This window comes from Aedes aegypti, chromosome 2, assembly GCF_002204515.2.
Source record: "Aedes aegypti strain LVP_AGWG chromosome 2, AaegL5.0 Primary Assembly, whole genome shotgun sequence".
Lineage (NCBI taxonomy): Eukaryota > Metazoa > Arthropoda > Insecta > Diptera > Culicidae > Aedes > Aedes aegypti.
The window spans coordinates 425,558,486-425,583,051 of record NC_035108.1 but is presented as its reverse complement, the minus strand read 5'-3'; the positions used below and the strand labels follow the sequence as shown (position 1 = coordinate 425,583,051).

The window sequence follows — 24,566 nt, the reverse complement described above, 5'->3', positions numbered from 1 at the left end:
GAAATGTTCCGCAAAACCAGAGAAGCCAAGTCGAGTCTAGTACACGACACTGAAGACGGCCTTACAGTTGAGGTCGAAATACGCGTATCTGTCAAAGGATACAAACTCTAGTGGAATTAAATGGTATAGTACTAAATTCGGTTTTTTCATCTACTTATAGGTATTCTACTAAACAGCTCGAAGATTTATTATCAGCTCGAAGATTTATTATCAGAGAAGCCTGATCACTCCATATTAGATCAACCTAACGGTAATGAATTTAAACAGCGATTATTTGCTAATCAACGCTGAACGCATCGCTGTGAATCACTAGCATGAAGTACTTTGCATGATCAATTTCCCGCTGATAAACTTCGTTCGCTAAAACACAGTTACCTAACACTTACTCATATCACTGATCAAAACAAATCATAAAGCCCCGAAAAGAGCACTCATTCTCCCAAAATATTTCATCTCTCGTTTCTAGTCTGGACGATTTCGCAACAATCGTCCAGAATTTTAATCTGCCCGAAGTGGGCATCGGCGAGATCGCTCCCCATATAAAAAGCTCTCGATCGCCGTTCGTCTCCGATCAGTTTGCCGTCGTATGTCTACCATCTAGCAACCTATAGTGAGGAAGTGCGCGCGTTCACGAGAACATAATAAGAATCAACCGGTAGTGTTTTTTTTTTTTGTGCCGCTGCTGTTGACTTCAAAGTGTCATGGGGCTGATCAAATCAGCTGTGACTGCGGTTTGCCTGTTGGGGGTGCTTCTGGCCCCAACCGGCTACAGTCAGTCCACGGCCAAGGTCCTCTGCTATTACGATGGAGCCAACTTCCTGATCGAAGGTAAGTGTGAATAGCCGGCGATCGAATGGAGGCGCTGTGATAAAGGACTAGTGGAATTGGAATTGGACATGATGTCATCCTTCCTGAACCGGCCATGCGCCGGTGATTTGTGTGGTTTTGCGTTCATGGGCTATCACGAATTGGTTATGATAGTGGATGTGAAGTGTTACGTGTTAAAGTACACAGATCAAGGGGCTATTTACTATTGTGCTAGCGTAGAAAGCTGATCTCGATGATTTCAGTAATGGCGTTTATCTAGGGCAGGGGTTCTCATCCGCATACAATGATAGAGCACTTGTTGATTCCATATACTTGCTGATAATGGCAAGTTTGTGACTGGACATGTTTAGAATGGAATGGAAGTATTTGTACGAAAATTTTAACAAAAATGTCGAAAAGAATGTTCAGATTAATATTTGAAAGTAAAGAAAGTTAGTGTTCAAATAGTGCTTTACCCTATAATTTCTGCACGATTGCATATTCTTCTTGACATTTTATTTTCACTTTGGCTATGCAAAGCATACATATCACAGCTTAGAGTAAGGTGGGGCAAAAGTTTCTTTTTATGATTTCTAGCTCCTTTCAAAACAAATATTATAAATGTCATGGTGGTTTGAATACTATTCAAGTGAGAGACTTTCACTCTAAACATTATAGAAATCGATAGATATTTGGAAAAGTTATGGCCATTTATTAGTTTTTGACAAGAAAATCGCATGAATAAAAAAAATAAAACTTTTTCGATTTTCATGTCGGCGCATAACTAGACTTAGTTTTGTTTGGAAAAAGTTCGAGCCAAGTAATACCTCACGGGAAAAAAATGTAAATCGACTTAACTCTACATATAAGCTGTGAATTTTTTAGTGAAATTCGCGTAAACGAATCATCAAAATTTCACATTTTACCTTGGTTTTGCAAAAAAAAACTATTTTTTTTTTTCGAAATAATAAAATCATTCTTTTTTGAGTAAATTTGTGATCAAAATTTAGTGTGCATTTCTATGATAGCATTGCTTTGTGTCTTGAAAAATATATTCCTGTCACAAAAATACCAATACCGAACTTTAGCTCCACACATGATTCGAACTCTTGCCGCACCAGTGAGGCAAAAATTCTTTAAAGACAATGAATTCATATATCGTTTGGCAGTTAAAAAAATGTATTACGCCGAAGAAAGGCAAAAAAATTTCTTCAGATAAACATACACAATATCTTGTGTGTACGTAAATCGAACACAGATACCTTAACCACCCTTGTGCATTTTGATCATTTTTGACCATTCGGCACTCTAAAGGAGCTTAAATTTTGTAGAGAAAAAAACATAGAAATCTGAAATTTTCTGGCTTTTCTTTACTATTGAAATCGAAAATTTTCGTGCTTAAAGTCACATTCAGCGACCTCTAGGAGTGATGCTACAAAAATGTTACACATTATGCCACGGTGCTCCCCTGACCGTTACTATCAGAAAAAATCTTCATCAAATCTCTGCTCACAAGCCGTTTTCTAAAGCTATGTTGCATTTCTGAAAAAAAAAATCTTAGGGCCTGTTATGAAGATACGTCCTTTTGATTATATAAGTTTAATATTTCATAGGAAATCTGAGATATTTAAATGGATTTCCATTGACCCTGATTATCAGAAGAAATATACTATCAAAATTTGGTTCAAAATTGGTTTGTTTGGTTATTTGTAACCTCTTGGTGGAGTTTTGAATGAGAAAATAGAATAATTTAGGAGTTACGCCCTTTTCAGGCACAACCATTGAAAACACTAATTTCAAATAGATAAATTAGGCATTCCAATACCGATAAGCATGTTCCAATGTTTTCAATTTTTCAACGGCTCAAGCGCTGCATGGCAATACGGAGCCATTTTTTGTGACATTATTATTATTGAAAAACATATTGTTATTTTCCAACTAGCTACCCCTTCGGCTGTTCCGGCTTACTTTGTTCTGCCCAAGAACCTTTAGATTTTACACAAATCTACAGGTTTTTCTCTGGGTTTCCTGGTCTTTGCGATGGTTACACCTCAAATAGGAGGTAACTCCAAATTTCGTTTCCTTGCTCATTCAAAACTCTATCAAGAGGTTGAAAATAACTAAAAAAACCAACTTTGAATCAAATTTTGATGGTATATTTCATCTGATGATCACGGCCAATGAATTTGAATAAGTGGACTTATACAATCAAAAGGGCGTTACTTCAAAACGGGCCATACGATTTTTTTGAAATTTTGCCCTGACATGGAGCTTAGCTATAGAAATCGACTGATAAGCATAGATTTGATAAAGATTTTTTTCCGATAATAACTGTGTATGCATTAAGGGTAAAAAAATGACCAATTATTCTGAAAATTTTCAAACATTAATTTTTGTTTCATTTTTCGTTTATATGAATCATTTTCATTTTCAGCTTTATATGAAAGTTTTAAAACCGTAGAGGAGAATACTGGCCATTTTTGTAAGCAGGTCTACTCTAGACACAAGGGCACACCAGACACTCTTTTAGAGTTTCTCCAGGAACTCCTTCGAAGATCCTCCTGGGATACTACCAGAAATTCCTCAAGGATAATTTTTACCGTAATGCCTACAGCGATATCTCAAGGAATTTTACTAGGGATCACAACAGAGATTACTCCAAGAATTCCTCTTGTAATTATTTCAAGGAGATTGTTACTAGATTTTTTAGACCAGTTCCGACAGGGCTCCAGGAATACTGCCTCTAGGAATTCCTCAAAATATTATTGAAGGGATTTCTACAGAAAAATCTACAAGGATTCTCGGGATTTTTAGAGGAGTTTCTAAAATAATTCCACCAAAGTTTCCTCCAGTATTATCTTTGCTGAGATTCCTCCAGGAATTTCTTCAAGGTCTACTCCGGGAACTTTTAAAGCAATTACTCCAGGGATTGCTCCAGGAATTCTTTGAGAGGTTTCTTCAAGAATTATTCAAATGTTTTCTCCTGATATTCAAGACTTTACCCCAAGGGTTCCACCAGAAAAATCTCTTCAAAAATTCTTGGCGTTATCCAAGAATTTCTCCAGAGATCTATAAGAACTACTCATGTTATTTCTCCAGTATTTTTTGAAGAAATTTATCCAAGCATACTTGCAGAAGTTTTCCCAGGAAAACCTCTCGATATTCTTGCAGGAAGAGTAATTTAAGATATTTTTTCAGGAATTCCTCACTGATTCCACCAGGAATTTCTTTAGAAGTTCCACCAGTAATTCCTCCAGGGATTTACAAGAAATTACTTCAAGATGTTCATTCAAGACTTCTCCCAGTGATATCTGTAAGAAAATAGCTAAATGAATCACTCCAAAGATATTTACAAGTAGCCCTCCAGGAACTATCCGAGAAATTTTCTCAGAGATTAGTTAGTGGCCTCCGAAAATTCCTGTAGATATTTCTCTAGAGGTTTCCTCATAAATTGCTCCAAGGATTTAATCAGAAATGACCCTAAAAGTGGCATCAGGGATTCCTCCAAAGAAATTTCTAGGTAGTGTTAGAGGAACTCCTTTGCTGAAGATGTTTTTGAATAGATCCTGTATGAATTCCTGGAGGAATAGCTGAAGAAATTTATTACTTTATGAAGAAATTCTTAGAGCATTGTTTCCCAAACTTGGTTTTCGTGACCATCTTGCGCCTCGTTCTGTCTGTTATATAAAAAGCGAGCTGACGAGACGTTGGAGGGGTCGCGGAACCCATGTAGAGATTTTTTGGAGTAATTCTTGGAGAAATCCCTGCATATATTTTCCTGGAAGAGTCTGGAGAAATTCCCGTAGAAGTCTCTAGAGGTTTTCCTGGGTATATTGCTAAATGAATTAAAGAAAGGTTACCTTGGTTAATTGATGAAGGGATTTTTGAAGGATCTGTAATCCCACGAGGAACCTCAGGAGGAATCCCTGGAGAAATTTCAGGAGAAATCGCTAGAGAAATATCTACAAGGAGTTTCTTCAGTGATTCCTCAATAGGTTCCTTCAATATTATCCTCACTGAGATTCCTCCAGTCCAGCCCTTCAGTTTCATAGTTTTCTCCGGGACCTTAAAGCAATTATTCCACGGATTTCTCCAGGGATTCATTATTATATTCCTATAGAGCATCCTCCAGAAATCTTTTCAGACACTCTTCCAAGTATTCCTCAAAGAGAATTCTCTACAAGAATCCTTGCCTAATTCTTAGAAAATCCTTGGAAAAAATCTTGCGGGGGACTCTGGATGAATACCCGAGGAAACATCTGTAGAAATTCCTGAACAAATCTCTAGAACAATTTTTTAGAGGAACCTATGTAGAGATTTTTCTGGAGTGTTTCTTGGAGAAACTTCTGTTCAAAATACTGGGTAAATCTCTGGAGGAATCCCTGTGGAAATTTTCTTGGAAGTAACCCTGGAGGAGTCTTTGGAGAAATACCCGCAGGAATTTCTGAAGGGATCTTTGAAGGATTTGGGTAAATTGCTGAAGGAATCCCTGAAGGCACCTCAGGAGGAATCCCTTTAAAAATTTCTGGAGTAGTCCTTGGAGGATTTCCCGGAAGAATCACAGCGGAGATTATGCGGGAGGAATCCCTGGAGAAATCCTTGCAGAAATATTTCTCTAGAAATCTCTGGAAAATGATTGGCGGAATCCATGGGTAAATTTCTGGGGAAACCTCTAGAGAAACATCTGAAGGAATCCATAAAAAGATTTTCTTAGAGGAATCTAGGTTGAGATTTTCCCAGTGTAATCCCTGCAGAAATTCTTAGAGTATTTCATGATATTCCTGGAGGATCTTTAGAGGAATTTCAAGAGATAATATTGAAGGATTCCCCGGATGAATTTTTAGAAGGCAAGACCGAATCTTTGTAGAAATTTCTGAGGGAATGGTTTGCAGATCACCACAAGTGTAGCATCAGATCCAAAAATAGATTAGGTAGGGGAACTTACGTATTCTCGGCAGCTTAAGCCGATGCCGTGCTTCTTTTGTTATTTTCTCGTACATCAGGAGACAAATTCCGTGTTTGTCTATTTACATTTATGCGTTGCTCAATCCTCTATCGAATAACATCGACAGACTTATCAGAATGCTTTAGGAAACGTTTTTACAACGCTGCGAACATCCCTTGTCAGTGTGACTATTGTCGGCAGCCTCAATCTCTTCGGCAACTTTTCCATTACAACTGCTGGAGGATCTCTTCGGCAGCTCCAAATCAGTCGCATTTTCAGGCGTGCTCATTTCAATTGATGACATCTCCGGCGATATCGTTTGTTTAGTCTCGAAAATCTCACCAGCGGCAAGCAGGCAGAATAAAGAATCATCTGAATGTTTCCACTGATGTGTTTCGATAGAAAAATACTGTATATTTGGTGTTTGAAAAATAATTGCCGATAATAGTCGAATGGTGCCGAAGCCGTAAGTCTCCCTAATAAATTACAGACATCTCTTCTTTGACCGATATTGAAGGGACCATCGAGTTAGGGAGGTATCGACTTACATAACACAAAACCAGTGCATCTGCAATCCAAGGGACCATCGAGTTAGCCATGAAAACCAAATTTCACTATGGTTCTCTAACTCGATATCGAGATACGGAATATCGAGTAAGGGAGAGTTAACTGTAGTATGAATTTAGGCGTTGTGCTCTCTAGTACAACATTTCAATCGATCCTCGCTCAAGTATGCTAAAAATAGCTGATATATTTCAATTTGGACCAGCAGTCAGCTTGAATCAAAGCTGAATTAATTTGCTTTTTCAGCTTCCAATCAATATACCAGTTGGGCAATTTAAGGTGAAATTTAAGCGTACCTGCCACAAAGTATTCTCATGCAAGAATGTTAAATCGGCAAAGATAGCTCTCAGTAAAAAACTGTCGAATGGGTAAATATTGTGCCAATATGTTGAAAGTTCGACTGTGTGGTATATATTTATCACTTTTTACCTGGTGTAATTTTACTGGAAATATGGATTATAAGGTAACCCGGGGCAAGTGAGAATCCGGGGTAAGTGGGGCGTTTCGTCATAGCTCAACTAGGAAAAGTTTTTCATGGGGGTATTCTTCTAGGAAGTTGAAGATACAATGACAAGGAATGTTTTTAGTACTAAACATATTGTTATTTTTATAACCATGTGGTTCATGTAACAGTTTTCAGTTCAGCGCCATTTTCAACTTGCATGACAAATTGTGACACGTTTCACGTCTTGCATTAACTCATAAAAAATAAATGTGTTTTAAATCGAATTTCCATCAGTAAGCTATAATTTTTAGTATTATTATAAGCTGCTAACGATAAACCAGTATTTTGTTTTCATTTCATATGAAATTTTCGATGGTCTATCTTACCCCAAAATATATTTGTACCTGGGGTAAGTGGGACCTATCAAAACAAAAACCAGAATCAAAACTTTTCGTACACGTTTCATATATTTCGCTAGAGAGGAGCACTAAAACATTCAAACAAATGATTTTTATCAAAAAAGATCAACCTCAAATTACGTAATTGCATAAGAGGGAGAAGAAAGGTGTTATTATTCTTTATTTTTTAATTATTTTTTTATTTTTGAAATACGACTTCAAAATTGAACAAACATACAGCTGAATTTTGAAATGCATCATGAGAACGATTACTTTTCTATGTTATTTGAATTTTATTTGTTATTTCTACCAAATTAAGTAGTGATGGAAAACAATTCCATCCCATAAGGTGGTTTTCTGCCATGCATATAAATAATAACAAAACATATTTATAATTTCGTCAATTATTGAATGTTTATGTGCTATATTTTAATTAACAACTTATAAATGATATATTTTGAGCATGTTTAATTCCTCTTTACGCTTTTATTGAGGAATTTTCAGTTAATATTAAATGTGAGGTGACATACTATAAAATAAAGGGTTTCTTCCTAAAACGTAACGTATTTTATGGTTGGTCCCTTACGTACATCAAATATGTACTTAAAATTTAAAATCTATGACTTATCAATCCTATTATTGTAATGGTTGACTTACTGATGTGGATTGACGCATGAAACTGGATGTGTCCCACTTGCCCCGCTTAGCGAGGTAACTGCGTCCATTGGCTCATTCTAAAACTTTCTTCCAAGGTTTTCACAATTTCGAAATTATTCTATTAGTTTCATGCACACACCAGCAAATATGTTGCCAAAACGTGATTGTGTTGTTGGATTTGAAAAATATTGACATTTGAAAATTTTATTGAATAATTTGTTTGAACTATCGTTTTTTTCGTTCCCACTTGCCCCGCGGTACCTTACCGCTAAAGTCGAATTTTTGCCTCACCTTACTCTATGGTTACTTTAGTGGAGAAGACGATGAAGATTTTTACGTACTTTTCTGAAAAAGACTTCTGTGGAGATTTTTGGTCATACCTTTGTTGTAGACTTCTGCGGAAACTTCTCTGAAGATTTTTGAAGAGATCTCTGCTGATCATTTGACTTGGGTGAAAAACTACGATGAAAGTCTTTGTGAAGACTTCTTTGGAGACCTCAATGGATACATCCAGAAATATACGTTGAAACTTCTGCTGTCATTCCTGGGATTCTTTTCTTTAGAGTATTTTCTGGAGACTTCCAGCCCTATCGTCCAGCTAAATCACGCTTAGTCGACGACTAAGCTTTCCTCAAAATTTTATCAAGTTCCGCAAAAAAAATGTTATGACAACTTTGTAAGTTTAAGTGCTGCTTAATGCCCTGTAGGACATCAACCGCAATTTTCAAGGTGTTTCAACTTCCTAGTGTAATTTTACCTTATCTGACGTAGATCTCTGCGACGTCATAAACAGGGTAACGCTTTGTAGAACATCAATCAAAATTATCTAACAGTTGCACCACCTTGTAGTACTTTTACCATATCTCAAATAGTTTTATGCGTGATCATGAGCACATTAACGTCCTACAGGACATCAATTCAAATTTTCTCGTTGCATCAACGCCTTGATGAATTTTGACCTTATCACACGTAGATTTTGGCGAAGTCATGAGCATGGTAACGCCCTGTAGGACATCAATTGCTCTGAAGTGTTTGACCTTACCACACGACGATCTTTACGCGGTCATGAGTACGTCAACGCCCTGTAGGACATTCATGTAAAAAGTTTCTAGCTATATGATATATCAACGCCTTGACCTTATATCACGTAGATATTCTCATTTTTACCAGATTGTCATTTATTTTAACACTTTGTGCTAGGGGGCAACGTGGCGTAGTTGGCTACACGTTCGCTTTATAAGCGAATGGTCATGGGTTTGATTCCTAGTCATCTCAACAAAAAACTTCGTCAGTCCGCTCAAGAATAACTGCCCTTACGTCCAACATCACGGCCATCTGAAAGCGGACTGACATCTGACCCTTCTCTGAGCGAACGTTCAACTGCACCCGGATTAACACGACAATGGAAAAGAACGGCTATGAACAAATGGAGCATCCCTGCGTGCTCTTCGATCTACCTGTGAAAAGTAGAGAGCGCAAAGAGACAGCGTGTAGCTTCTTCTTCTTTCTGGCGTTACGTCCCCACTGGGACAGGGCCTGCAGGGCACTAAGCTGAGAGTGTTCTTATGAGCACTTCCACAGTTATTCACTGAGAGCTTACTATGCCAATGACCATTTTTGCATGCGTATATCGTGTGGCAGGTACGAAGATACTCTATGCCCAGGGAAGTCGAGAAAATTTCCAACCCGAAAAGATCCTCGACCGGTGGGATTCGAACCCACGACCCTCAGCTTGGTCTTGCTGAATAGCTGCGCGTTTACCACTACGGCTATCTGGGCCCCTAGACAGCGTGAAGCATCAGATCTAAAAATAGATTAGGTAATAAATTATGTAGTATGAATTTAGGCGTCGTGCTCTTTAGTACAACATTTCAATCGATCCTCGCTCAAGTGATGCCCAATGGCGAAATGAGCTACCAATTGGAATATAAGTAAATTGAGAATAAAAAAACACTGTGTGCTAAAAATAACTGATATATTTCAATTTGGACCAGCAGTCAGCTTGAATCAAAGCTGAATTGATTTGCTTTTCAGCTTCCAATCAGTATACCAGTTGGGCGATTTAAATCTAGATGTATTTAAAAATTCAATTTCAATAACTAAAAGTTGAGGAACATTACATCCTTTTTGCATGCTTAGGCCCCATGGAAAAAATCTTTGGTGCGCCTATAGAAAAGATGTCGACAAGGACTTATTTTTGTTGTTTGCAGGACATACCTGTTGCTTGGAACTGTAGCTTTTAAAGGCAAGTTTAGTTCCTCGGGTGGAAACTCTTATTGACGTGCGTGCTATTTTTTCTTTTTTTTTCTAAAGTAATTTAAAAGTATTGGTGACATTTTTTTTTCACAAGTACCCTCATATATATGTACGTCAAAGAGTAGAAGCGCCTTCTGGGCTATAAAAACGCCCCCCAAAAAAGATATAACTAAGTAGCTCAAGTTTTACGACGACAGTACTGGACACTTCTATGTATTCAAATTCTGTGAAGACGTATTTGAACATCACAGTGTAGACTCTTTGGGAGAATTCCGTAGAGGCTCTTTTTGTGAGCAGATCTACTTCAGAATTACTGGCTCTATTAAACCTATATTCCATTTCTAATTTGAATAGCGCTCCTATTTTGTGATACTTGAATCTCTGTAGAGACTCCTGTGTAGAACTTTAGGCGGCGTCCATTTATTACGTAACGCTAAAATTGGAAATTTTTAACCCCCTCCCCCCCCCTCCGTAACGCTTTTTGTATGAAAAATTTCAAATTTTTGTATGAGCCGTAACGCTTGAGCCTACTCCCCCCCTCCCCCTAGAGCGTTACGTAATTTGTGGATGCCGCCTTATGTAAACCTTTGCGGAGTCCTCCTCAACGCTTATTTCAATCACGAAATTTGGACTAACGCTTCTTATCTTGTATGCTCTTCCATTGAAAAGCACTAATATATGCTTCTTCTTCTTCTTCTTCTTCTTGTTCTTGGCATTTCTCAGCTTAGTGTTCTTATGTGCACTTCCACAGTTATTAACTGAGAGCTTTCTTTGCCAAAGTTGCCATTTTCGCATTCGTACATCGTGTGGCAGGTACGAAGATACTCTATGCCCAGGGAAGTGAAGGAAATTTCCATAACGAAAAGATCCTGGACCGACCGGGAATCGAACCCAGACACCTTCAGCATGGTTTTGCTATGTAGCCACTATATACGTAGTGCCTAAATAATTCTCAAGACACTGTGGAAGTGCTAATAGAACACTTATCTAAGAAACAGGCACTGTCCTAAATTGGATGTAACGTCTTAGAGATGAATGAAAAAAGAAGAAGTTTCATCTAAAAAATTGAAGCTCTTCACCGACTCATTTACATACTTTAGCACACTGACTTATTTTAAATTCTGACGCTTCGTGAATCACGACCTGAAACCCCCTGTCCATCAAAGTACATAGATGAGAACATCTCAGACCGGTGACAATTGCCTCTAATTGTGGTCCATATTTTGTTCTCGTTTATCACATCCATCACTACCTACGAAACGGCCGTTTAACTCTCCATAGGTATAATGCTATGGATTCGTGCCCGAGGCAGAAATGACCTAATGAGAATGGTAGATTGCCTTGTTTTTGTGATGATGGCGATGCTTCTACGAAAACCGGCTCCCGGCTTTTTTTCGTCGTCGCTGTTGACCGATTTGATCTGTGCTCTTGAATTGTAGGCACTCGTTATCAGTCGGAACAAGTTTCGGTGCTATGGACTAAATCTTTGCGCGATGCGATTTATGTGTCTCTAACCTCTGGCAACCGATTGCGAAAGGTAAACCGATGATGACCTCTCTCGGTCGGGTGCAGCTTATCAGAATTGTTGCAAAACATGCAGACACGCGATTGTCGAAACTGCACAGTGGCGCATGGCGGGACAAAACCTCTAAACATTTCCACAGTTATTAACTTGGAGCTTTCTTTGCCAAAGTTGCCGTTTTCGCATTCTTATATCGTGTGGCAGGTTCGATGATACTCTATACCCAGAGAAGTCAAGGTGATTTCCATTACGAAAATTCTATTACATTGAGGGTAGGTGTTTTATTTTACTGGCACGATAAATAGTCCACGAACTTCCGATAGCAATAGTGTCTCCCAGGTTTTGAGCTCATGTACTGTTATCCCCCCGATCTAATCAGAGCTGCAGCAGTTTACGAAAAACAGGCTTTTATGATGCTTTGCGAATCATGATTGTTACAAGCGATAAATGAGGGATAATCTCAATTTCCTCAAAATTCAAACCCTGCTTCTAACATTGAATAAAGTTGGTAAATTATTGTTTTCAACCGATTTTTGAACGTATGAGAGATTTTTGGCGATCTTTATATAAAACCACGCCACTGTGAGCCTGGGCAAAACCACCGCGCGTGACCGCGTGCTGGCCGTTGATTCTAGTTCAAACTTTTTATATTTAGAGATGCTGCCTCCAAATTTATGCCGAGGTGATCAATCATCGCTGCAAATTGGATTCGAAATCCCCGGCAAATCAAATTGTGTATTGAAAATCACACTCCCATCGCCCGGCATTGTTGTTTCAACGAATCGGGTGCGGCTTTCGGACGTGATCTGTTTACTTATAAAGACGATAAGGTAAATGTTTGGCTTCCAAGTTAGCGTTCAATATTGGGAAACGCCGCCTCGAGATGTGAGTAGCTTTCGAGGAATCACGCGTCTTTTGCTTCGGCAGTATTATTCCGGGGGATTTACAGAGCGAATGGCCTTCGAGATTACTGTTGATTTAAAGCAGGGCTGGTTGGTACCGTGACCTGTCAGCGACAACAAGAAAACAACTCCTTTCACTGTCAGAAGATGAAACTTTCAGTCAAGCTCTCTTATGCGTGTTTCTACAGTAAGAATTTCTGCTGAAGTCAATTTCGGGAAGTAAAAGTGTTTATGAAGTACAGTGTCTACTTTCACGCCGACTCGACAAGTGGCTGTCTTGGAAATTTGTTGATGTGAAGACTTCATAAATTTAAGTCACTCTGCTTTTTGATAATAAGTCTTCGAGCTATTTAGTGGAATAATTAAAAATAAACGAAAAACCGAATTTAGTTCTATACTTACCATTCAATTCAGCTAGAGTTAGTATCCTTTGACAGATACGCGTATTTCGATCTCAACTGTAAGGACGTCTTCGTGTAAGTCGATTCTAGTATATGGCACTGAAAACTACCTTACATTTGAGATCGAAATATGCGTAACTGTCAAAGGATACCAACTCTAGCTGAATTCAATGGTATAGTACTAAATTCGATTTTTTGTTTATTTATACATTTTGTTTTTAAAAATTGATGTATAATAATTTTGTAAAAAAACCTTAGCCTTATCGTCATTTTTTTTTTCAAAGTAATATTCGTCGAATATGACTAGAAATACAGAAATCGATGAGCACTCGAGTTAAAAAAAAAAATACTGAGAGGCCCAAGTGCATATGGTTGTAAGTGACATTTCAATCGGTTTTGAGTACATAAACAACTGTTAGTTTTAAAATTGCTTATTCATGCTCAATCTTTTTATTTTATCAAATAAATCGTAATCGGTTTTCTGTGCATCGTACAAATACTATTTTACGATGTTATGAAAATTTAAGATCTTATTAAATGCTTCTGGTTGAAGAACTATACAGTTTTTCCAAAAACTCATAAGAAAAGCTGTCTCCAAAAATAAACATATTTTTTTTTTTTTTGCACAAAACCAATCCTAAACAAGTTGTATGATGATACCATATACTATTCTACTGAAGGTTGAGCTTTAAAACCGCCTTTGATATTCTACCAATCACTATTCACGTCACTCTAGTGATTTATCCATTTATAGCTAAATTCGAAATACTATACTTTTGCCCCCACCAAAAAGGTAAAATAAAAAGCGTGTTCAAAATTTGTTTAGATTACTGAAGAAACTATATTTGCAGTGAGAGCTAAATCGTGATTACATTCTAAAGTATAATTCTAAATTGCATTCTAAAGTTAAAATTTTACACTTTATGGTCATTTTATAGAAAAATCACATACTTTTGATAACATGCACGATAATTTACTGATTTAATGCAATTTGTAACCGTTTTTCTCCAACTTCTTCGATTGATAATATTAGAATAACATATTATGAACATAATACATGCAAATAAAATCGATTTTGTTACAGCAGTGTTGCCAATTTCGAAGATATAAATTTTGTTTTGAGAGGTCTTCTGAAAATAACGCTTTTTTTTCTTTATTGTGCTTTTAATATGACGTGGGAACCAACAAATCAATATTATCAAAGTGTAAGTTATTATTCATACGAACACTGAATAAGTGCTTATATCAGGACGTACTTTGAACATAAAAATTCTATTCATTTCAGTTTAAGGCAAACAAATTTAAATTATTTAATCCCAAAAAAAACACAAAATTTGGCGTGAAATCTGGAATGTTCTTACTCTTATATCTTGCCTTTTTTCAAATAAAAAGTCTAGTGGAATAGAGATAAGAATCTAATTAGATCAAGTAGATTTCCGTCAGACTGATAATGTTGTGGACCTCCGTTTAACAATTTGAATTTACTTTTTAACTATGATTCGTGGTTTCGGCTAATCAGCCGAGTGGAAGTTTAATAACTACCGAAAAACTAAACGTAGCATAAACTTTACAATTGGATTAAATGGACAAATTTATGTGAAATTCGTATTTCCCAGCGTGAGAGAAATTGCATAGAAGTCTTCATCATGAAATTTTCGGTTGAACACTTGATAATTCCTAGAATGATTTCTGTAGGAATACCGAAAGCAAATAGGAAGGTTATTGTATTATGAATTTGGACTGAAGGATACGATTTTTTTGCCGACCAATTTTTTCGCTTTCCAGTCTTTAGTTATCTCCGAGCTCAGCTCATGCAACACTCACCAAGACTAGATTTGGTTGGAAATTGAAGAATATATTTATAAACTAAAGCCGTAATTCAGACTATTCATCTTCAAAATAAGAACAAGACCATACCTATGTATCGACCTCAGGTCCACATTTCATAATAAGGATACTCGGTATCATGAAATGCTTCAATTGAACAACAAGAATAATGACTTACTAAACTAATTTTTGTAAAAGCCTCTAAATTTTGGCGGCCCAAGGCCACAGTTCCCCTAGGCCCTCCCCTGGAATCTCAGTGCATAACCGATTCGAGTGTTCTCCAAAACTTTTTCAACTTGCCATACTTATACTCGTTATTATAAACCGTCATGTTTTCTTTTTGTAACAAGTTATGCAGTGTTTGGATATCGTTCCGAATAAGCCGATCGAACCATATTTAGAGAGTGTAGCTGTTCGTGAACTATAACAGTTTGTGGCACATCGCATTCGGAGAGCCCTATGAATGTAAACATTCACTCTCTCGTTTGGTACGTAGCGCCAGAGCTTTCAAGTGTAGCAACCTTCACATTTTTTATATTTTTTTTTATTTATTTTTTGCATAAAATTGGTAATAACTTTCATATATTCTGGTAATGCAACCTTTAACAACCTAATTATAATCTATTGGATCATCAAACACCCCATGGAAAACATTCGCCTCTGTTCTTGATCAGAATGAGAGTGTTTCAGTGAATGTTACAAGTGGTGACACACAGTAATCGGCAGCAAACAGCGGGAGGTGTGTGTCTGTTTTGTTTACGGTCATGGCTCATTATCTTCCACGAACGATAAATGTCATGCGTGTTGTATGAATGCAGGCGGATAAATGGGACGAAATTATGGCTCGTGTGTCAATGATCGTTAAATTTACCAAAGCCAGAAGCTATGTCGAGTTTTTAATGTTATAAGCAATCCACTTCGTGATTTTGAGGCCCCTAGGAGCTCAGGGTCCGGTCCGGACTACACCTATCGGACCTCCCTAGCTACGCTGCTGTCAGCAACACTTAATTAGGTAAAAAAGCAGTTTTTTAAGCAGTACTTGAGACAAAATCGTGTTCCGCAGTGTAATCAATGATTTTGATAATCTTTTAACCCATATCCGCCCAGCGTCCTAAAAATAGGACAGAAGCCCCGAACGCCCAGCGTCCTATAAATAAGACAGTACTTGTGATACAAATATCTTGAAAATAAAGAGGTTTAGGAGAAAACTGTCTTTTGCAAAGTTGATCACAGGACTGTTGACTTCCACTTGGTAACTATTTTAATTCAGAATTAATTCACCAGGTGGCGCACAGACGCCAAAAAATGTCGCATATATAAGCAACATATGAAACAATTTTCCGGCGTACAAATATTTGCTTCGTTTATATCTCAGTCCAGCGATGAGATACAAAATTGGTGTCTTCGACAAAGTTGAACAACTCAATAATATATATTCGCATAGAACCTTATAAATTCTGAAAACGCTCCCACGATGGCGCTAGTGAGCCAAAACTGTATTTGCTTATATATTAGTCCAGTTATGGGATACATAATTGGTGTCTTCGATAAAGTTGATCAACTAAATGAGACGTTTTCGCCTAAAACTTTATAAGTTCAGAAAATACTCAAAAGATGGCGTTAATGGTCGAACGTTTTGATTGTTTATATCTCTGTTCAGTGATGAGTTGGTGTCTTCGACAAATATGTTCAACTGAATGAGATCTAGTCACTCGAAAATTTATTAGTTCGGAACACATTCGCTAGATGGCGCTAGTGAGCAGAGATTTTATTTGCTTGTATCTCAGACAAGTTATTAGATACAAAATTGGTGTCTTCGACAATGTTGAACAACTAAATGATTCTGAGTCATATAAAACCTTATAACATTCACAAGATGGCACTAGTGGGTAAAGATTTTATTTTACTAATATCTCAGTCAAGTGATTAGTTACATAGGTTTTATCTTGGACAATGTTGAACAACTAAATGAATCCTATTCGCCTAACTTATTAGTTCGGCAAACACTCACAAGGTAGCGTTAGTGGTAATTTTTTTTATATCTTAGTCCAGCGATGAGATTCAAAATTAGTGTCTTCGATAAAGTGTTCAACTAAATGGGATTTATTCAACCGGAAACATTGTAGTTTGAAAAACTCTCCCAGGCGCTAGTAGGCAAACATATGATTTGCTTATATCTCAATACAGTGATTTGATACAAAGTTAGTGTCTTTGACAAAGTTGAAGAATTAAATGAGTCCTATTCGCCTGGAACTTATTTCTTTGGAAATCACCTGAATGGCACTACTGGGCACACATTTTATTCGCTTATATATCAGTCCACTGATTAAATCCAAAGAAAGCTATTCGCCTAAAACCTTCTTAGTTCGGAAGTCATTCTCATGATGGCGCTAGCCGGCAAATATTTTATTCGCCTATATTGAAGTCTAGTGATGAAACATTTGGTATCTTCAAAAACGATGATCAACTAAAGGAGATATTTCGCAAAAAAATAATTATTAGCTGGGAATTACTTCTATGTGCGAAACATCAAGGAAATAACCAAGAAATAATCAAGGAAAGGAAATAAGAAAATGGTCTGCCTAGATCAGAACAATGGATAATTACTTTCGAGTCGAGGTACAATCGCTTATTTTGGATGCAATGCTCCTTACATTTTTAGATGAACCTGGACACCATTTATTGACGGCTAAAAAAATAAAACACATGTTTTCTACACGGGTAGAAATCAGAATCCAAAAACAAGATTATGACTCATGATATCATGATTCCAGCGTGTTTTCATCTTATGAAAATACACCATGATTTGGACTCATGAAATCATGAGTCAGATTGCCGTAACGCAACACAAGCGTTAGGTTTTTGTTGTTGATTGCTCGGAATCATGATTCAAATGCCAAAAATGCTGAGTCACGCATCCGTTTATGATCGACAAAATAAAAAAAAAAAAAATAACATACACTGAGACTCGAGCCAAGAAGCTTCCGATTGATAGCCACGCACCCTACCACTCAACCACATCGTAATCTTGAATTAAGAGTGATCGATACGATTGAAGTGAAGCAAAGTGCACCGCTTAGTGTTTTCACACTGGATGTTACGCGTATGAAGAATCTTGATTATGACTCCAGGAACCATGATTTGTGATTCTGATATTATGACCTAACCAATTTATGAATTTCATGATTTGTAAATCATGATTTGGGGATCAGATTTTTATCCGTGAGCCGTCGAATGAAGAAGATGATCTTTTGAAGGGAGTGAAGAACGAAAAAACCGACAAATTGACTAATCTATCCAAGAACTGAACTCCAAGGGTGAAGGGCGGCTGTCAAATGAGAGTAAAAATGAATAGCCGCCAACCTATGTCCAGAACCAGTTCCAGTGGCTTAACGTGGAAAAGTAAAAATTATTATTTGCAAAAGTACAGGTAATAGATGCGCTTGAAAGATATTGCTTGCAATCAGTTATTTACTACGCGCTACTGCAGTGCGTTGTTGCCAATTTAATCCGAAAATTCTACTAAATTCACAAAATGAATGTTTTCGAGAGAATTGTTTACGCTTTCACCATTGTTTGGTCGTATTTTTGCTAGATGTTTTCTCCAATCATCATCCGTCATTGAAAAAGCAAAGCTACCCAAGTAACCATAAGCACTAATAATAAGCCCTTAATCGGCATCATAGATGCGTACATGCATTATAATAGCACCACAAATGCTTACAGACCTTATAACAGCACTTCCGCTGCATAGAAACCCTATTACAGCATCATTAATGCTTCTAAGCCTGATGCCTACAGGCATTAAATAAGCACTATATTGGCTTTATATTCGAATACAGGGCATGTTTAAATGCCATCCAGTGTTTTGACAGATATACCACGTGCTTTGTGTTTGCATATAGTGGTAAGAGGGAGTCAAACATAAATCTTCTCATTACTACAATTGCAGGTTTTATGACGGAGAAAAGTGATGGTTTAAATCGGTCACTTTTCTTACCAATACTATTTATCTTATGTGGCCGTAGGAGCAAAGGAACAGGACAACAACTCAACAATACGGGTGTCGCAAGTTCGAGACGCAAAATGAGGAATTTCATCATCATAAAACGAGGATCAAAATGTGGCAATTGCAAGTCCTCAGAAGGATGAAAACTACCAAAACGAATATGTCTGATACGGAGAAGTACTATCTGTATCATTTTATTACATTTTTTGCATACTATTAGAGTTTTCCGTTTTCATTCATTCATTTATTTACCTCATGTACCAGTTGCTTGGCCGCATACGCGAAAGCTTTCTGGCTGCGTACGCGAAAGCACAAAATATTCGCCCTAAATACCTGGCGAAAACAACTGACGTTTCTCACGTAGTCTCATATCAGCATTAGTGGTGCAGAGAAGCACGGTTATATCTTGGCACTATAATGGCACGCTATTTCGCCTTTTCTGGCTTTATAATAGCATTATATGCGTATATAGAACTGACATGCATCAAATGATTTCCCTATATGCGCATATAATGCTGTTACCGTGCCGCATTATCGTGCTTACTGGTTACTTGGGGAGGCACCTCCTAATCTTCTCCAAATTGGATGAAAATTTGTCTGGTAGTTTGTTTTAGTATTGCGACTAGGACTTGGGGATGACTGGTTGAAACCCAGAAATTTTGATTTTTGTGAAACTGTCTATTGTTTACTTTTTAGAACCAGCGACACGTTGAGGTAGCAGTAAAGAGCCTCCTTTGCTGAACTCACTCGGTGCAATAATTGTGACATTTGAGCGGGCACGCTTCCGTAGGGAAAGTGGTGGTAAAATGAACAGGGGTGGTAAAATGAACACCGTTCTTTTTACCGAGAAAAAACAAATTTCGATGAATTTTTATCACGCACGGACGATTTAGAGCATAAATCTGAGTGTTCGAGTTGATACGGAGGTCAATTGAAGTGAAAAAATCAACGAAATCTAAGATTTTAGAAAATAACGTTTGAAAATTAAAACTGACGTAACTTTAAGCTCGGAAGACTTGAGGTTTTTCAGTGAGGTGAATATCGTTATGATATGATGTCAAATCTGATACCTTTAGAATTCTTTTTCAATGGGTTACAATCATTAATGGATGTATTTTCGGTGAAGCATTGAAATTTTTCAGAAATATTTTGTTTTGCTCACGTTTTTTGCGTGGTGTTCATTTTACCACCATCCGCTGTTCATTTTACCCACATAGTGCAGGTAAAATGAACATTTGCATCGCTTTTTGATAGCGATGAAAATATGTGAAAATTTAGCTATTTTAGTCTGAATCCATGTCGCTGCTATAGAGTACTTCCCTATTTTTGATGTTGTGCGAAAGAACTATACAAATTTTTCGTTTTTCTATCAGAAACAAGATGATTTCCTTAAGGTGTTCATTTTACCACCCCTTCCCCTATGCTCCCCAGGTATTCTAGCCCGCTGTAATGTCAAAAATCTTGGACCGCCTGGATTCGGTTCTATCGGTGGATAAGACCATATGAATCAGTGATGCAGTAACTTCAACGTTATAGACGAATAATGTTGGCTTCAAATATTGACGTCTGTAAAGCATATAAAAGTTGGAGTGCAATATTTGACTGTCATTGGACTGAAGGACTAACTTTTGAGAATCACTAACGAAATTCTGATATTGCCAAATATATATTTCGATCGCTGTCAGATCCGAGCCACATTGTATACTAATAACTTGACCCAGAAAAAATATGTTAATAGTTATGATTTCATTATCAGCTGGCAAGTTTAATAAAATCTTTTTGAAGACTACCGTCGTTGGGGGTGACAATGGGTCAAAAAGGGATGTGTACGAATTATTTATTGAATAACTATCGCAATTTAACTCCAATAAACTTCAAATTTGGTGTGTATGTACTTTGATGGTACATTTACAATTGTTCAAAACATTAAAGAAACATATTTATTCACAGCGGCACCACAAGTGAATGAAAAATGACTCATTTCTGCCAAAGATCTTACCAAAAGTCATGGTTTTATCAACAATTTGCAATAAATCTTGCGACAAATCTGTCAAAAACCTAATAAGAAACTCAGAAAGTTTTTGACAACTTTCTCTTAAGCTATCCTTTAATTAATTTGTTAAGCTATTCTTCAAAGAAATCGTCAAGAAATAAGATAAGGAATAGCTCCACATATTTGTTAGAAATTCCTTCTTTGATTTCTTTAAATTTGCAAATACATGCTTTAGATTTTTCACGAGAATTATTCAATAATCATAACAGGGTTTTTTCCATACACCATTTCTTGGAATACCTCTGATTAAGTAATGAGTACTCAGGACTATCTCAAGATTTTCTACTTCTAAGATTTTTACCAGAGATACCTAAGATTTACCAAAGATTTTTCGTTTTACCATTTATATCTAAATAAAATAAAAGAAATCTTCTATTAAATCCTGACAGAACTTTGTTTAAAATATGAGGATTTGCTTCATAAATCGTTTCAGCAAGTTTAAAAAAGAACATACTGAGAATTTCGCAGAGATTCCTCCAAAATTTGGAGAATATATTTATCAACATATAATTAAAGAAATTATCTCATGCATTCGTTCTCGGAATAATTTTAGAAATTATTTCTATTAGCTCTCTTAGGGTTTCATGAAATGCTTCCATCATTCCTAAAACAATTGTTTTCTTCGAGATATCTCTGTAATTTCTTAAAACAAGTAACCTGCGTCTAATCTAAAAGTTTGTTTGAGGTACATCTGAGAACTCCTCCAATACATTATTTAAAAAAATTCTTCTGTATACCTTCTGTCAGTGTTGCATTTGAACGCGTTCAGTTTGCGTTTCAGTTTATTTTTTTTGAACGAGGGACCAAGTAGGCTTGAAGATTGAGCAGTTCAAAAATTTGAATCCGTGCGAGCTGGAAGTTTAACGTGAAATGAAAACTGTTTTCATGACAGATACTCGAGACATATTTCAATACGGAAGTTTTCCAAAGATGTTAAAAAACATTTAAGGTTCCATATATTTGTAAGGATATTAATTCAATATGTTCTGATGTAGCTTTTTTTTTGAGTTTTTTAATTCATTGTGCAATTTTAAGTGAACGTGCCGTTCATGCAGAGTTGCTTGCTGTCACCATCAACGTTTAAAATTTGCTGATTTGTACAGGCCGACTGCGATAAAATTCGGATCATTCCATATCACATCAACATCATGCTCTCTACTCCATCACCAGTGCATTGATGGCGATAGACTATGGATATCACTGATGGCTCAAGTTTAGCCTTAAATTAAGCAAATAAAATGGCAATTTTTCTTTTATTTATTAAATTTGTTCAGTAGATCAAGATCTGTCATTATTTTAGCCAGTAGATTTGAAACTTTACCAGGCGTAAGTGAACATGGAACTATTGTTATGCTGTCATATCAGGATTATGCTACTTTGAAAGGTAGCGTCTTCGGCAACAATGTTCCGTAGATTAAGGTGTGTCATTATTTTGACCAGTCGACTTGAAATTTTACCACCAGACAGCACGTTTGAGCTTGAAAGAAGACGCCATCTTTAAAAGTGGACATGATCCTGAGATATCCCACAAAAATGTATGATGCTCACTAGCGCCGCCTGGTGCAAACTTCCGAATCTCATGGATCAAATAATCATACCCCATGAACTTTATCGAAGACGGCTTCATTCCTAGTGGTAAGGGTTCTGAGATATCAGCACAATAAAAGTTTGAAGGTAACTAGCGCTGCCTGAAGGAAGAAATCCGAATCTTGTGGCTCAAATGATGACAGCCATTGAACGAATTTGTCAAACATACCATCTTTCTAAAGGTAATAATCCTGTAATATCCACAGTAAAAATTGAATGCCTTCTGCGCTAACTGGTGGTACACTTCCGAATCTCATGTCGCAAATAATGATAGCTCTTGAACTACTGAACAACTTTGCCGAAGACGCCATCTTTCTAAGTGGTCAGGATTCTGAGATATCCACAAAGAAATGATGCTCATTAGCGCCACCTGGCTGGCTTGAGCTACTGAACAACTTTGCGAAACATCGATCATTTTTTAAAACGTTCTTCAATCTGAAATTCGGTTGTTAAACGAGGTTGAAGTATATTTTATTTCATTCATGTGTTTATCACACAGTTTCAGATTGATTAGAACATTGTAAAGATATTTCAAGATATGTGGTTTCAAACAAATGCCTGTTCACCAGTGTGACAAACCATTCATTTTGAATTCACACATATCAGCTTGTACATATATAGCACTTACGCAAGTGCTAACGTGCGAAACCGACCCTTGACTGTCCTTTATCTTTTTCCCATGAATCATCAATAAACCTAACCTGAAGCACGCAATTTAACAAAACCCCTTTCATCCCTCTTCAAGGTCTCGGCAAGGTATCGCTCACTGACATCGAAGCTGCCCTGCCCTTCTGTACCCACCTGGTGTACGGTTACGCCGCCGTTGATCCCGATTCCAACAAAGCCGTTAGCCGCAATGCCAACCTCGATCTGGACACCGGCAAGGGTAACTACCGTCAGGTGACCGGACTGAAACGCAAATTCCCTGGACTCAAAGTTCTGCTGGGAATCGGTGGCTACCGCTTCTCGGCTGCTTCGCCAAAGTATTTGGAACTGCTGGAATCAGGTGCTGCCCGGATCACTTTCATCAACAGCGTTTACTCGATCGTGAAGGCGTACGACTTCGATGGAATCGATCTGGCCTGGCAGTTCCCACAGAACAAACCCAAGAAGGTTCGCTCCTCTCCGGGTAAGTTGTGGCACGGATTCAAGAAAGTGTTCACCGGCGATAGCGTCCTCGATGAGAAGGCCGACGAACACCGTGAAGAGTTCACCGCCTTGTTGCGTGAAATGAAGAATGCTTTCCGTTCGGATGGATACCAGCTGGGAATTACCGTCCTGCCCCATGTGAACGCTTCCATGTTCATGGACATTCCTGCGATTGTCAACTATCTGGACTTTGTCAACATTGCCGCCTACGACATGCAAACCCCAGAACGCAACAAGAAGGAAGCCGACTTCTACGCGCCTATCTATGAACTGTCTGAGCGAATCCCCGGAAACAACGTCGATGGTCTGGTGAAGGTTTGGTAAGTTCTTACAAGCTGTCAAGCTTTTCGTTCAACTAACCTCTATCTACCTCTCAGGTTGAACAGCCACGCTCCCGCCTCAAAGCTGATCGTGAGCATCCCAACGCACGGCCGTGGATGGAAGATGACCGAAGATTCTGGCATAACTGGAGTTCCTCCATTGGTGGCGGATGGAGCTTCCCCAGCGGGAACTCAACTGCAGCAGGAAGGATTCTACTCGTGGGCTGAAACCTGTGCCAAGCTGCCGAACCCGAGCAACACGGCTCTGAAGGGTGCCGATGGTCCTCTGCGCAAGGTCGGAGATCCAACCAAGCGATTCGGTTCGTACGCGTTCCGTTTGCCCGATAGCAATGGAGAGCACGGAATGTGGGTTACCTATGAGGATCCGGATAGTGCTGGCAACAAGGCAGCTTATGTCAAGGCCAAGGGATTGGGTGGAATCGCTATCAATGATTTGGCTTTCGATGACTTCCGTGGTAGCTGTGCTGGAGAGAAGTACCCGATCCTGCGGGCTGCCAAGTACAGGCTGTAGGCGGTGGGGTTTGAGGAACCAGTGATTTTTAATTTGTTAGATATATGTTAACTGCGTAATAAATGATGTTGATACATTGAAACAATTGTTGACTTTTCATGTAGGTGGGATGATTAAGAATGCAATAGCAGGAATATGAGCATGATTGACCGCCCGCAGTTGTTACTCCGTTATTGCCAGAACAGCTGTACT

At 37.8% G+C, this 24,566-nt stretch overlaps 1 protein-coding gene across 1 annotated transcript; it reads left to right on the top strand.

Moving 5' to 3' along the window:
• Nucleotides 1–565: 565 nt before the first annotated feature.
• Nucleotides 566–24,459, top strand: LOC5573132 (chitinase-like protein Idgf4). Its single transcript, XM_001660698.2, has 3 exons — nucleotides 566–828; nucleotides 23,119–23,842; nucleotides 23,900–24,459. The coding sequence occupies exons 1-3, from the start codon at nucleotides 702–704 to the stop codon at nucleotides 24,372–24,374; spliced, it is 1,326 nt and encodes a 441-aa protein (XP_001660748.2). The 5' UTR covers nucleotides 566–701; the 3' UTR covers nucleotides 24,375–24,459.
• Nucleotides 24,460–24,566: the final 107 nt, after the last annotated feature.

Bases quoted from the DNA above. Each gene is read 5' to 3' on its own strand.
- LOC5573132 (XM_001660698.2), top strand. From the start codon at position 702: ATGGGGCTGATCAAATCAGCTGTGACTGCGGTTTGCCTGTTGGGGGTG. The intron at 829-23,118 runs GTAAGTGTGAAT...TCCCTCTTCAAG, and splicing joins AGCCAACTTCCTGATCGAAG to GTCTCGGCAAGGTATCGCTC. The intron at 23,843-23,899 runs GTAAGTTCTTAC...TCTACCTCTCAG, and splicing joins GATGGTCTGGTGAAGGTTTG to GTTGAACAGCCACGCTCCCG.